Here is a 14,892-nt window from a genome sequence, read left to right as displayed (position 1 = left end):
ATCAGCTGTGTGATCGAGTGATCATAGGGTCAAAAGAGTAGCAATAGGTGAGTCAGGGTGCAGTTCAGTAGTCACTACTACGCTGGGCAAGCAGGGGACACAGCGTTCAGAAAGCTAGCGGGCCGGGGCTAGTAGATGGTTCTGTGGTGATATTGTAACAGAATAGCCTGTTGAGACCACATCGGGCGATCACGTCGACAGTCCAGTCATGATGGATCGGCGGGGCTCCGTGTCGACAATAAAGGGGTCCAGGCCAATTGGCAAAGGAGGTATTGTAGCCCTAGAATTAGCTGGTATATGGGCCTAGCTCGAGGCCAGCTCAAGGCTAGCTGGTGCTTGCTTCAGGGCAGAGGCGTTAGATTACAGTAGCCACTCGTTTGCAGCTCTAACACATTTCCACTCCCGCTATGCAGATGTTGGCTAAAGCGGATCTGATTGAAACGAGCCCTATATATAAATATATATTTTTTAAATCTCATATATACACACACACACTCTAGATGACTGACAGGGTGCTTTTTTCAATCCACCACCCCTCCATCTTGACACTCGCCCACCATTGTATTTTGGAAGCAATAGAAATTGATTTATTAAGGTCTACATTTGTTTTGCCATGTTCATTCTATTACAGACACCTTAATGCATACGTTTATATTATGTGAGCTAAAACAAACATTTACAATATATTTAAACATTTTTCTTAAAGTCAAATAATTAGAAAGTTCTGTTACTGACCCCACTACAACAACAGGTAATTTTATCCTTGAAACATTTAATTGAAATACTGTGGAATTCCATTCATTTTTATGAAGGGCTGCTCCGACTGGGGAGTGCCAATATGGCCAACTGGTGGCTTCAAAGCCTCCCATTGGGCATTACATAGCATCTGCAATCCAGGGTGTATATACACACATCATTGGTTGGACCATTACATTCAGGATTCCATTCTGAAACATTTCTGGTCTAAAACAGTAGGATTGTGCCTCCCTTGCTTTTGTGCACTAAATGTGTCCAAGTGAGTTTGTTTTATCAAAACTTTCTCCCATTCAGGAATTCTTTGATCAAGATACATCAAGTTTGAATGTTCAATATCTATGCCTACTTAAGATGCTAACCATAACCACCGTAACCCTAGATAACCCGAAGTTCAACATAATGTGGGAAAACTGATATTGGACAATAGAGCCCACCAGGCCAGGTAGGATTCTCCAGCTGTCTGTGCTCCAGATGGATGACCATACTAAAGAAGATTAAAAGACAGAGCCGAGAGGGACAGATAAAGAGGGTACCAACAAGTGTGTTCAGTAGGCACAGTATAGGATCAAAAAAATGTTATCCCATGTGTCAAATGAATGATGAATCTGAGAATGTTGATTGTATTGCCCGTGTCCCCCTGAAACCATTTCTATGGGTCTTCAAATGGAAGGAACTTCTCCAGTATACTTTCCTATGGAGCAGAGAGTGTTATGACAACCCTTACAAAACGAACAATGAGCTCACAATTGGCAGGGCTGCAGCACAGGAATGTTGACCATGATAAGGCTGGAGTCTTTAGCAGACAATAAAAAAAACTCAAAAGACTGGATCTGCGCAAACACAAAAGCATATTCACAATTACTGTCAAGTGGTAAATCCCCCAAAATATGACTATTGAATACAGATTTAACACAAAACTCCAAGAAGTCACAAATGAAATGCAACTACCAGATGTTACTCATTTGTTAACATACGGAGTACAATCCATTCAACCTAATCTCAAATTAGTAATGGTATCATTAGTAAGACAGATGGGAAGTTTACCACAGTGGTAAGGCTTGATCAGTTCTGAATACCAGTCCATCTGGTGCTTAGTCCATGATCCCAAACTGAAAGGCTTTGGAGGAAACACCAACCAACTCTAAGCAGCATAGAAATCAGTTTGGGGCCACCCAATCTGCCAACCCAAACACCACTATTCAATTCAAGATTCCACAGCAGATCTCTTCTTGCACCATCAGGGCACTGTAACCCCAAGTACCCATAGTTCCTAAGGCCTCTGATGTCTTGGAGATACTTCCACTCATTTGATAGGAAGCTGTTGTGCGGTTCTTAGTGCCAAGCCACAATGTTCGTGCTTCTGATGCTCACTACTCGTGTGTAGCCTCTCCGTTCTTATGTACGTCCCTTGAAGGTGTCCATGCAGGTGTAGCACCCTGAGAAACGCTGGATCTCCTCCAGAGCTGCCTGAGGCAGGAAGCTGTTGGAGATGGGAATGGAGCATGTTAGTGTAACAGAGGTACTTAAGTGAACTTAAATAATTAACATTGTCTGAGACCTGAAGACTTGCGTTAGCACCCTAGACTAATATCTACGGCTTTAGCTCAGGGGACTAACAGTTTCCGGCGCTCAGAAAACCTGTTGTCACAGTTTCATTAATCTAACCCAGTACACTACTTTGGGGTCATGACAGATTGGGTCCCCCTACCTCTTGAGAATAACGAGAGCATGCATGGTCCAAGGTAAGTAGATGAACGGAGTGTTGGTCCGGACTGCGTCCACCGTCCGCTGGGCCACCAGCTCAGGATTTAGCGGGGGGAAGAGCTGAGGGAACCTAAGGGATGAACACTTCACCTTTACTCTTTTTTTCGGCAGCAGGTAGCCTAGTGGTTAGAGAGTTGGGCCAGTAACCGAAAGGTTCTGCCCCTGAACAAGGCAGTTAACCCACCGTTCCCCGGTAAGCATTCATTGAAAATAAGAATTTGTTCTTAACTGACTTGTCTCGTTAAATAAAGGTTCAATTAAAAATATATATATTTAGCCATGCAAGACATGTGAAATGGGTTATGAATTTATCACAAAATGGATGAATCAACAATACTGAACTTATTCCTCCAGCCATTGGTGTGTGAATGGGATTGGTTATTCCATCTATGGTTTTCTTAAGGAACCTCTTATCTGAGCCCATGTGTCATTTCTGTGTGCTGACTCACTATACACTGGTTGACCCATAGCAAAACTAGAGTGCCATGTATAGTAGGCCCAATATATGGGAGGCCCATGGTGGTCCGACTTACCTGACTCTCATGCCCTGGAACATGTCAGTGTTGGTGTGGAAGGGGAGCACGGTGGTGCAGCCCACCCCAGGGCAGTCCAGCAGGCCCAGGGTGAGGCTCTCCATGAACGCCAAGGACGAGGCCTTGGAGGTGCAATAATCTATGGCCCCCGGGATGGAGGACAGGGACAGGATGGAGTTGATACACACCACATGGCCATGGCAAAGCTCTAGCATGCGGGGTAGGAAGGCTTTGGTGGTCTACAGAAAGAGAGACTACAATTAAATAAGGACATCATCTCAGCAAAAAAAAATCACCTATATCCCCCCACTAGAATCCCCATACTTTAATGAAGACAGCTTCTCTATCCTAGAAGGGGAGATCAATCATTTCCAGATCAAGGGACATGTACTAGTCTGTGGTGACCCAAAATGCCAGAACTGGACAAGAACCTGACATCAAGACACAGGGGGGAGGGGTGGGGGGGACACCTACCTGAAGATGACAGCATTCCTGCCCCAATATGCCACCTCTACGACAAAACCACCAACAAAAACGGGTCACAACTCCTTCAGCTCGGTCACATGCTGGGTAGGTATAGTCAATAGTAGGCTTTGAGGGGACTCCTACGGTAGGTACACCTATAGCTAATTTCTTGGAAGCAGTACAGTGGACTACTTTATCACAAACCTCAACCCAGAGTCTCCCAGTCAGCCCACTGACATCCCTATCAGATCACAGCAGAATCACAGTCTACATGAACAGAGAAATACTCAATGATTGAGGCATCAAAGCAAACAACTTGCATACTATAGATGGGAGGGTAGTGCAGAAACCTAACAAAAAACAATTAGCTAAAAACCAATTCAATCCCTTTACGACAACATCCTGGACAAAACATGTCACTATGGTGAAACACTGAAACAATACAGAAACAGACTAAGAAAAAGGAAAGAACAGCATGTCAGACATCAGCTCAATGTAATTGAAGAATCAATAGAATCTAACCGCTTCTGGGAAAATTGGAACACACTATACAAACATGAAGAGCTATCTACCCAAAATGGAGATGTACAGATAAACCACTTCTCCAAACTTCTTGGCCCTATAATAAAATTAAAAACATATACATGATCAATTAAACAATCTTAGAGTCAGCTTTTAAAGACAACCAGAACCCACTGGATTCTCCAATTACATTGAATGAACTACTAAACCCTTCAACCCAAAAAGGCCTGTGGTGTTGATGGTATCCTAAATGAAATGATCAAATATACAGACCACAAATTCCAATTCACTATACTTAAACTCTTCAACAACATCCTTAGCTCAGGCATCTTGCCCATTACTTGGAACCAAGGACTGATCACCCCATATCCACAAAAGTGGAGACAAATTCAACCCCAATAACTAATGGGATATGATTCAACAGAAACCTTGGGAAAGGTTTTAAAATCCATGTACACAAACAAGTATGCTGTTAAAAATTGGCAGAAACAGATTTGCGCCTTCAGGGGGGGTACTCCTGCGTGGTAAGACAGGGATGCAGCTTGAGCCCCACCATCTTCAAAGTTTATAGCAACATATTGGTGAGGGATATAGAACAGTCTGAAGCACCCGGCCTCACCCTACTTGATTCTGAAGTCAAATGTTTACTGTTTGGTTGGTGCTTCTGTCCCCAACCAAGGATGGCAGCAACTAGATCTTCACAGAGTCTGCCAGACCTTGGCCCTGACAGTTAATCTCAGTACGACAAAAAGAATGGCGTTCCAAACAATTTCCAGTTGCCAGAACCACAAATTCTACCTCGACACTGTTGCCCTAAAGCATATGACAATACATACCTTGGCCTAAACACCACAGGTAACTTCCACAAAGCTGTGAACGATCTGAGAGACAAGGCAAGAAGGGCCTTCTATGCCATCAAAAGGAACATAAAATTCAGCATCCCAATTAGAATCTGGCAAAAAATGCTTGAATCAGTTATAGAACCCATTGCCCTCTATGGATGTGAGGTCAACTCACCAACCAATAATTCACAAAATAGGACAAACACCAAATTGAGACTCTGCATGAAGAATTCAGCAAAAATATCAGTGTACAACATACAGTAAAACACCAATAATAAATGCTGAGCACAATTAGGTCAATTCACGCCAATTATCAAAATTCAGAAAAAGCAATAGAATTTTACAACCACCTAGATGAAAGTGATTCTCAAACCTTCCATAACAAAGCCCTCACCTACAGAGAGATTAACCTGGAGAAGAGTGCACTCTGTCAGCTTGTCCTGGGACTCTGTTCAAACACAAACAGACCCCACAGAGCAACACAACTAGATCCAACCAAATCATGAGAAAATACTTACTTGACACACAAAAAAAACAAGCAAACTGGAATGTTATTTGGCCCTAAAACGAGAATATACAGTAGCAGAATACCTGACCACTGACTGAACCAAAATGAAAAGCTTTGACTATGTACAGACTCTGAGCATGGTCTTGCTATCAGAAAAAGGCCACCATGGCCTGTCTTCGAGAGCCAGGTCTGCCTATGTGCCCACAAAAATTAGGCGGAAATTGAGCTGCACTTTTACGTCCTGCCAAATGTATGACTATAGTAGAGACACATATTTCCCTCAGATTACAAAAACCCAAAGAATTTGAAAGCAAATCCAATATATTTTAGGTGAAATACCACAGTGCCACCAAAGCAGCAAGATGTGTGACCTGTTGCCACAAAAAAAAGACAACCAGTGGAGCACAAACACCATTGTAAATACACCCCATATTTATTTTCCCTTTCATACTTCAACTATTTGCACATTGTTACAACTGTACATAGCCAATAATAACATTTGAAATGTCTACATTCTTTTAACTTTTGTGAGTAATGTTTACTGTTCATTTCTTATTGCCAAAGCAAGTGAAATTGACAATGTAAACATATGATTCCCATGGCAATAACGCCCATTGAATTGGAGAGAGCGAGAGAAACGTGACAGTCTGCACATTGTTCTGCTCCACTCACTTCTATTCCCTAGCTGTTCCTTCACTCTTCTCTCATACTAGGTTCCCTCCCTACTTCCTGGAATTGGCAACCATAACAGAAGGGTTTCAGCACTCAGAGAGAAGGGGAACCAAACCTGTTCCACATCCCTTCTGTGTAGATCAGAGGACAAACACCAATATCATGTAAGATCATTTTATTAAGAGTGTCAACCAGCACTCTGCTGCCAGCATTTTACCTTAGATCCAATGATTCAGTACTTAGAGTAAAGTATAGTTTCTCCCCTTCACATGTGGGATCAATACATATTGAAAGATGACCCTAATATTTCCAATACTGAGCCTCGGAACTGAAACAAATCTAAATTCATACAAGCTTCAAAACATAATGCCATAATGAATGAGCACTTTGCTGCATACTTATCTAAAGTACATATTTTTAACACTCACCCAGAACTGGCCCAGCGTGTTGATGTGTTGAGTCTTCATCAGAGCATCATCGTCACTGGCCATCAGACTCTTCCCATGAACCACTGCAGCGTTATTCACTAGAATGGTGACGTCACCCACCTAAGATACAAAAATAAACATATTTGGTTGTAAAAACCCAAATCTCGTTTTATGCCAGAAGTAAGCATTTCACCGTTTGTCTACAACGGCTGTTTACGAAGCATTTCACCGTTTGTCTACAACGGCTGTTTACGAAGCATTTCACCGTTTGTCTACAACGGCTGTTTACGAAGCATTTCACCGTTTGTCTACAACGGCTGTTTACGAAGCATTTCACCGTTTGTCTACAACGGCTGTTTACGAAGCATTTCATCGTTTGTCTACAATGGCTGTTTACGAAGCATTTCACCGTTTGTCTACAACGGCTGTTTACGAAGCATTTCACAAATAATATGTATCACTTTGTTTCCCTTGGTATAATTGAAAGGCTGATAAGTGAGCGATAATTATGTCATGTTAATCCTTGTCTTATTATAAGACTTGAGTTAAACTCAGTGGTGTAGGAGGGTATACACAGGTATAGACCCACGTATTTCAGTGTTTATTGCTCACTCACTTCTTAATCCCTACGATGTGCATCAAAGTAGCCTTGTGTATTGGAGGTATATGCTGTATCAATTAATATGACTGATGGAACCTATCAGAATGTTCACCTAAAAATGTTGATAAACTATTATTTCTTCACATTTTAGGTGCAGCAATGTGAACACAGCGGTAGGCCAATGCACGAATGTTCCAAAATGCAATTTGAGGGAAAACACCGGTCAGCAGGTAGGAAGGCGCGTTAGGCCAGTAACCGAAAGGTTGCTGGATCGAATCCCAGAGCTGACAAGTTATTATTTTTTAAATCTGTCGTTCTGCCCCTGAGCAAGGCAGTTAACCCACTGTTCCCCAGGCGCCGATGATGTCAATTAAGGCAGCCCCCCCCCTCTGATTCAGAGGGGTTGGGTTAAATGTGGAAGACACATTTCATTTGAACGCATTCAGTTGTACAACTGACTAGGTATCCCCCTTTCCCTAAAATGCACACCAAACATGACAGATAGAAATAGCTTTTAGACATTTAGAAAGAGGGGAGACCTACAGATGCAACAACTATCATGTGTTGCTAATATGACTAGGATAATGCCTTTGGCTGCTAGATGGAAACCAATAATGAGGTCTTACATGAGGAAGTTATAAAATAATTGCCTTCACGTTTCTATGATGGAATTTTGGCTGTAGTCTACTTTAAAGCAAGGTAAGACGTGCCTCATAACATGAAGGAAAACGTCCATGCTTTTTTTTTTTTTTTTAAATGAAGGAACAGGAAAAATAGAGCTGCTAATGATGGGCCCAAGCGTCTTCTGATAGAAAGGCCTTCACAAAAACCTTCTCAATTAAATGTTAACTACCACTTGGGTCGGCAGGGTAGCCTAGTGGCCGAGAGCTTCTGGTCAGCGGGGTGGTGGCACCGGGATCCTCATCTCTCCCAAGTGGTCATTCTCTCTTTCTCCCCTTACCCATCTGTCTATCGCCTCCTTTGAATTCCATGCGGTCACAGTTACCAGCCCTTTCAAGCTTAACATCCTTATCATTTTTCGCCCTCCAGGTTCCCTCGGAGAGTTCATCAATGAGCTTGATGCCTTGATAAGCTCCTTTCCTGAGGACGGCTCACCTCTCACAGTGCTGGGCGACTTTAACCTCCCCACGTCTACCTTTGACTCATTCCTCTCTGCCTCCTTCTTTCCACTCCTCTCCTCTTTTGACCTCACCCTCTCACCTTCCCCCCCTACTCACAAGGCAGGCAATACGCTCGACCTCATCTTTACTAGATGCTGTTCTTCCACTAACCTCATTGCAATTCCCCTCCAAGTCTCCGACCACTACCTTGTATCCTTTTCCCTCTCGCTCTCATCCAACACTTCCCACACTGCCCCTACTCGGATGGTATCGCGCCGTCCCAACCTTCGCTCTCTCTCCCCCGCTACTCTCTCCTCTTCCATCCTATCATCTCTTCCCTCTGCTCAAACCTTCTCCAACCTATCTCCTGATTCTGCCTCCTCAACCCTCCTCTCCTCCCTTTCTGCATCCTTTGACTCTCTATGTCCCCTATCCTCCAGGCCGGCTCGGTCCTCCCCTCCCGCTCCGTGGCTCTACGACTCATTGCGAGCTCACAGAACAAGGCTCCGGGCAGCCGAGCGGAAATGGAGGAAAACTCGCCTCCCTGCGGACCTGGCATCCTTTCACTCCCTCCTCTCTACATTTTCCTCTTCTGTCTCTGCTGCTAAAGCCACTTTCTTCCACTCTAAATTCCAAGCATCTGCCTCTAACCCTAGGAAGCTCTTTGCCACCTTCTCCTCCCTCCTGAATCCTCCTCCCCCCTCCTCCCTCTCTGCAGATGACTTCGTCAACCATTTTGAAAAGAAGGTCGACGACATCCGATCCTCGTTTGCTAAGTCAAACGACACCGCTGGTTCTGCTCACACTGCCCTACCCTGTGCTCTGACCTCTTTCTCCCCTCTCTCTCCAGATGAAATCTTGCGTCTTGTGACGGCCGGCCGCCCAACAACCTGCCCGCTTGACCCTATCCCCTCCTCTCTTCCCCAGACCATTTCCGGAGACCTTCTCCCTTACCTCACCTCGCTCATCAACTCATCCCTGACCGCTGGCTACGTCCCTTCTGTCTTCAAGAGAGCGAGAGTTGCACCCCTTCTGAAAAAACCTACACTCGATCCCTCCGATGTCAACAACTACAGACCAGTATCCCTTCTTTCTTTTCTCTCCAAAACTCTTGAACGTGCCGTCCTTGGCCAGCTCTCCCGCTATCTCTCTCAGAATGACCTTCTTGATCCAAATCAGTCAGGTTTCAAGACTAGTCATTCAACTGAGACTGCTCTTCTCTGTATCACGGAGGCGCTCCGCACTGCTAAAGCTAACTCTCTCTCCTCTGCTCTCATCCTTCTAGACCTATCGGCTGCCTTCGATACTGTGAACCATCAGATCCTCCTCTCCACCCTCTCCGAGTTGGGCATCTCCGGCGCGGCCCACGCTTGGATTGCGTCCTACCTGACAGGTCGCTCCTACCAGGTGGCGTCTCCTCACCACGCGCTCTCACCACTGGCGTCCCCCAGGGCTCTGTTCTAGGCCCTCTCCTATTCTCGCTATACACCAAGTCACTTGGCTCTGTCATAACCTCACATGGTCTCTCCTATCATTGCTATGCAGACGACACACAATTAATCTTCTCCTTTCCCCCTTCTGATGACCAGGTGGCGAATCGCATCTCTGCATGTCTGGCAGACATATCAGTGTGGATGACGGATCACCACCTCAAGCTGAACCTCGGCAAGACGGAGCTGCTCTTCCTCCCGGGGAAGGACTGCCCGTTCCATGATCTCGCCATCACGGTTGACAACTCCATTGTGTCCTCCTCCCAGAGCGCTAAGAACCTTGGCGTGATCCTGGACAACACCCTGTCGTTCTCAGCTAACATCAAGGCGGTGGCCCGTTCCTGTAGGTTCATGCTCTACAACATCCGCAGAGTACGACCCTGCCTCACACAGGAAGCGGCGCAGGTCCTAATCCAGGCACTTGTCATCTCCCGTCTGGATTACTGCAACTCGCTGTTGGCTGGGCTCCCTGCCTGTGCCATTAAACCCCTACAACTCATCCAGAACGCCGCAGCCCGTCTGGTGTTCAACCTTCCCAAGTTCTCTCACGTCACCCCGCTCCTCCGCTCCCTCCACTGGCTTCCAGTTGAAGCTCGCATCCGCTACAAGACCATGGTGCTTGCCTACGGAGCTGTGAGGGGAACGGCACCTCAGTACCTCCAGGCTCTGATCAGGCCCTACACCCAAACAAGGGCACTGCGTTCATCCACCTCTGGCCTGCTCGCCTCCCTACCACTGAGGAAGTACAGTTCCCGCTCAGCCCAGTCAAAACTGTTCGCTGCTCTGGCCCCCAATGGTGGAACAAACTCCCTCACGACGCCAGGACAGCGGAGTCAATCACCACCTTCCGGAGACAACTGAAACCCCACCTCTTTAAGGAATACCTAGGATAGGATTACATTTTTACATTTACATTTAAGTCATTTAGCAGACGCTCTTATCCAGAGCGACTTACAAATTGGTGCGTTCACCTTAAGACATCCAGTGGAACAGCCACTTTACAATAGTGCATCTAAATCTTTTAAGGGGGGGGGGGTGAGAAGGATTACTTTATCCTATCCTAGGTATAAAGTAATCCTAGGATAAAGTAATCCTTCTCACCCCCCCCCCCTTAAAAGATTTAGATGCACTATTGTAAAGTGGCTGTTCCACTGGATGTCATAAGGTGAACGCACCAATTTGTAAGTCGCTCTGGATAAGAGTGTCTGCTAAATGACTTAAATGTAAATGTAATGTAAATGGTAAGAGTGTTGGACTAGTAACTGGAAGGTTGCAAGTTCAAACCCCCGAGCTGACAAGGTACAAAATCTGTCGTTCTGCCCCTGAACAGGTAGTTAACCCACTGTTCCTAGGCCGTTATTGAAAATAAGAACTGACTTGCCTAGTAAAATAAAAGATAAAAATGATTTTTTTAAAGATTTTTTAATAAAGAAAAAAAGTAGCCTATGCCTATCTGCAGAATGATATCATGAAATGCCTCAATCCAGTGGCCATTTGTTTTGCAAAATCCAACTCATGTGCTACAGAACGACTGAATTAAAGGGTAACTACACAAAAAAAAGTCAAACTAGTCTCCTGATGTGGTTTAAGAACATCCAATTTTATTGTTTTACTATTTAAACAGCAACTTTGAGAGTGAACATCAAAAACCTGTACATTTCTGACTCAGTTGACAGCCCAATTTATTTGTTCAATAGTAAGCCTACTTGCACAGTACGCTTGGGTTGACCTGACTGAAATACCAATATGGGATTTATAATTGTAGGTCTTTCAGAGAGTGTATGTAACTGTTTCTCATATCATTTCTAATACAGGGCACCTTTCCTTCACTGGGCAGGCCGTTTGGAACATTTTGGGCTGAATTAGAACATAGTCACTTCTCCAGGCACCACTACACCACTGGTTAAGTTGATACATCATACTGTGTATCCCTGGGAAACACTGGAAGATTCCAAAGGCAACCTTTGAAAGACTGGTTGGATGTATAAGACAATTTATTACTGTCAGGTGTTTGTTATCTACTGTAAATGACTTTGGAACTAGGTCATTAATTTGGGTGCAGCTCTCTCTACTGTACCTTCTCTCGGACCACCTTGGCCTGCTTGTACACCTCCTCCCGATTGGCCACGTCACACAGGAAGTAATGGCACTCGGCTCCGGTGGTGAGAGAGATCTCCTCGCAGGTCTCCATCAGACACCTCTCAGTGCGGCCCCACAGGATCAACTGACAACAGGCAGAGCGGTCAAAAAGGGCAGTCCAGTGACACGAGAATGCATATTTGGATTTGTGTTAGCTTGTAGGAATCACAAATAAACATAGGCTTTCTGGGTGGTAAGAGGAAGGTTGTTTTTAATTTAATAGTTATATATTAGGGTTGTAGATGAATATTATAAAAAATCCTTTTGTCAAACCAAAATGTATCATTTTATGTTTCAAATTGCATTGGTAAAATGTTGCATGCATTCTTAAACCAGTGCTCAGGTAGTTTACAGTAGATTCAAACTATACTCTATTACGTTAACATCTTTGCCATTGTTTGAGATTGCTGTGCGTTTCAGAGTTCTAGATGATTAATTGCCAATTGAGGCATTATCTAGAGATTGCGCAACCACAGACAAGTTATTTGATGTGCAGTTGAGGGAAATCCAATGACTTAAGGCTCTGAACTTCAGTGTTTGAAATTTGAAGGCAACGTTCCCACTTTAGCGGAGACTATTTACGGTAAATTTTGCATGTCAGCTCAATCTAAAAGTATCATGAGTCTAGCGCTTCAGCTTTATAGATTGAGTAGAGCCCTAATTAATCAAATGTTGACCGGCGATAGCCAAGATGCGCATAGCTGATGTGTCGGAGCTGTAACATGGTTGGTGCCATCAAATCAGTGAGCAGCTGCTCTTGATCATTGTCATGAAGTCATACTTGTCCCACTCGCGTTAGAAAGTCAGAATGAGAAAATGTAGGCTATATAGAAATAATGCTCAAATTGAAAATCATTACATAAAAATAATGATTTCTATCAGCCTAATCAAGGTGTAAATTATGTCGCACATTCCAGTGTTTGAAGTTGTAAACAAGGCTGCATGGAATTTCTCTTAATGCGACGCTGTGCAGCCAACGACAAGGTCCGCTTTAGGTATAAAGCCATGAGCCGCTTGGGGATTTGACAGCTCTAATGCAGTTCTACCTCCGACACCGCCAAAAAAACTGCTAAAGTGGATCTAATTGAAGAAACTTTAAGATCTAATATCTTCTCCAGAGGGGTCCCTGTGCACTGATAACCCAGGATGGATGGCTACTGGCCAGACACACACACACACACCAGATCATTTTACAACAATGACAAATACTTTGATGATAAAATGAATATTTTCACCTTACTCTGAACTGTGCGTTCCACTACCCTGTCAGTGAACTTTATTGAACAGTCACTGGGGACCCAGAGGAGCTAGAGTTGAGGTTAAAAAGGCAACATCATTGTAGTTCCACGGAGCCATCCACCCAACCTGTCATCGCCCCCATTGTAAAGCACAGGGACCGAGGAAACACCTGTGTTTGTGTGCCTTTACAATAAAAGGGGAAGAGAACACTACACATCACCCAGGTCAGCTAGGGGCTAAGAGAGTTCAGGCTCCTTTCCACTAGTGTAGTAAGTACTGGGGCTTTCCAAATACTTTTCACATGGGGAAAAAAACAAAAAAAACAACTGAAGTAATACAAAAATACTCGATTCTGAAGTTATGCTAGAATATAATAAGATATAAATCATAAAACACTTCCAAACAACTGTCCCTTTTCTTCCCCAACTTTCAGATTATTCAATTGTTTTTGGAATTCCTGTTAATATTCTATTTATGAAAACCAGGATAACAAAAGTGCTGTGTGAAGCGATATGAGCAGTCTGTTAATGCTTTGCCTTTTTGTTATTATTACTGGGCGTTCATCAAGTATAAAACAGAAATTGGTAATACAAAGCGCAGTAATTAGTTTACCTTTTTTGCTCCATGTTTTGCAAACTCTTTCCCCAAATGCCGACCAATGCCCCGTCCACCGCCGGTGATCAATACCACCTCTCCGCGAAGGTCTTTCCGTCTGCTCCGGATCAGCAACCCCAAGCATGCTTTCAATATGCAGAAGATGATGTGGAACGTGAAAAGCACCGCGTTTCCGAAATTATTTAAATCCATTACGAATTTGTTAGGTATAAAGATGCCTTTTGCTGAGAATGAAATTGGAGTAGCCACATAGACAATCCACACCTTCCCAAAGTGCGTGGCTCATGCCAGATGGATGTCTAAGTGTTCTCCATACCACTACCCCTCTACGACAAAATTCTTATCAATCCAGTTTTAATATCAGAGGTACGACACACATACGGCTTTGTCATAATAGGAACAGTACGAAAATGCAGTGATAATAGCTGACATGGAGCGCCAATGCCAACACAGTGCGTGCGTCAACCAACAGAACGACTGGATCTCGCGTCTACAACTGCCTATATGACTGTTCTATCCCAGCACTGTCTAACTACTACCGGTACTATGGCTTTATATAGCCCTTTCATCTTGATTGACAGTTTGAATGTTGGAGATTAGCCAATAGCCCCTCCGACTTGACAGCGCGTGAGCGGCTGTAGCGCTTTTCCTTCTTCCAAGAAAGCTGCTAGAGAAAGTCGCAGAAAAACAATAAATGATTTGCCGGGGTTACGTCAGTGTTGTCAACCTCAGTCCACGCAGGGACGAGTGTCTGCGGATCTAGACAACCAGGTGAAGTGAGTTACTAAGCAGTAACCTTCATTTGTCAGAGGGTGGAGCGAAAACCCTCAGTGACTCCGCGGTCCGTGGAATGAGTGACATGTCCAAGTTTACAACCACCACTGTTTTCATGTTATGAATTGCCAATAGACTCCAGTAACCATATAGTCTGTAGCCTGTAATTGAAATTGTCTCGGGTGATATTCATTACCTGGGTGTTATACGCAATCACTAATGTCATAAAGATCCAATTACATATTCATGTAGTTTTTAGGTGACAATATTCAACATGACATGTCATCGTAGGCTTAAGTTTCATCACAGATCTCTATGCCCCGCACAGCACATATCCAAACGATAGGCAGAATATTGGTATGTTATTAAGATCCCAAATAACTGTTGCTAAAGTAGCAGCTACTCTTCCTGTGGTCCACACAA

The 14,892-nt window shown here is 44.1% G+C and overlaps 1 protein-coding gene across 2 annotated transcripts; it reads right to left on the bottom strand.

Annotated features, from left to right (window-relative positions):
* Window positions 1-559: 559 nt before the first annotated feature.
* On the bottom strand, window positions 560-14,797 carry LOC115102208 (short-chain dehydrogenase/reductase 3-like). 2 transcript variants are annotated; one of them, XM_029621886.2, is made up of 6 exons: window positions 13,693-14,797; window positions 11,780-11,926; window positions 6,491-6,610; window positions 3,054-3,292; window positions 2,465-2,590; window positions 560-2,236 (listed from the first exon to the last, which is right to left on the bottom strand). In XM_029621886.2, the coding sequence occupies exons 1-6, from the start codon at window positions 13,885-13,887 to the stop codon at window positions 2,152-2,154; spliced, it is 912 nt and encodes a 303-aa protein (XP_029477746.1). In that variant the 5' UTR covers window positions 13,888-14,797; the 3' UTR covers window positions 560-2,151. The 2 variants fall into 2 exon arrangements, with proteins under 2 accessions (XP_029477746.1, XP_029477747.1); XM_029621887.2 differs by lacking the exon at window positions 13,693-14,797 and adding an exon at window positions 13,082-13,207.
* Between the last annotated feature and the right edge of the window lie 95 nt (window positions 14,798-14,892).

Source organism: Oncorhynchus nerka, linkage group LG20 (assembly GCF_034236695.1).
Source record: "Oncorhynchus nerka isolate Pitt River linkage group LG20, Oner_Uvic_2.0, whole genome shotgun sequence".
NCBI lineage: Eukaryota > Metazoa > Chordata > Actinopteri > Salmoniformes > Salmonidae > Oncorhynchus > Oncorhynchus nerka.
The sequence above is the reverse complement of the archived record's forward strand: the minus strand, read 5'-3'. Positions and strand labels throughout refer to the sequence as shown.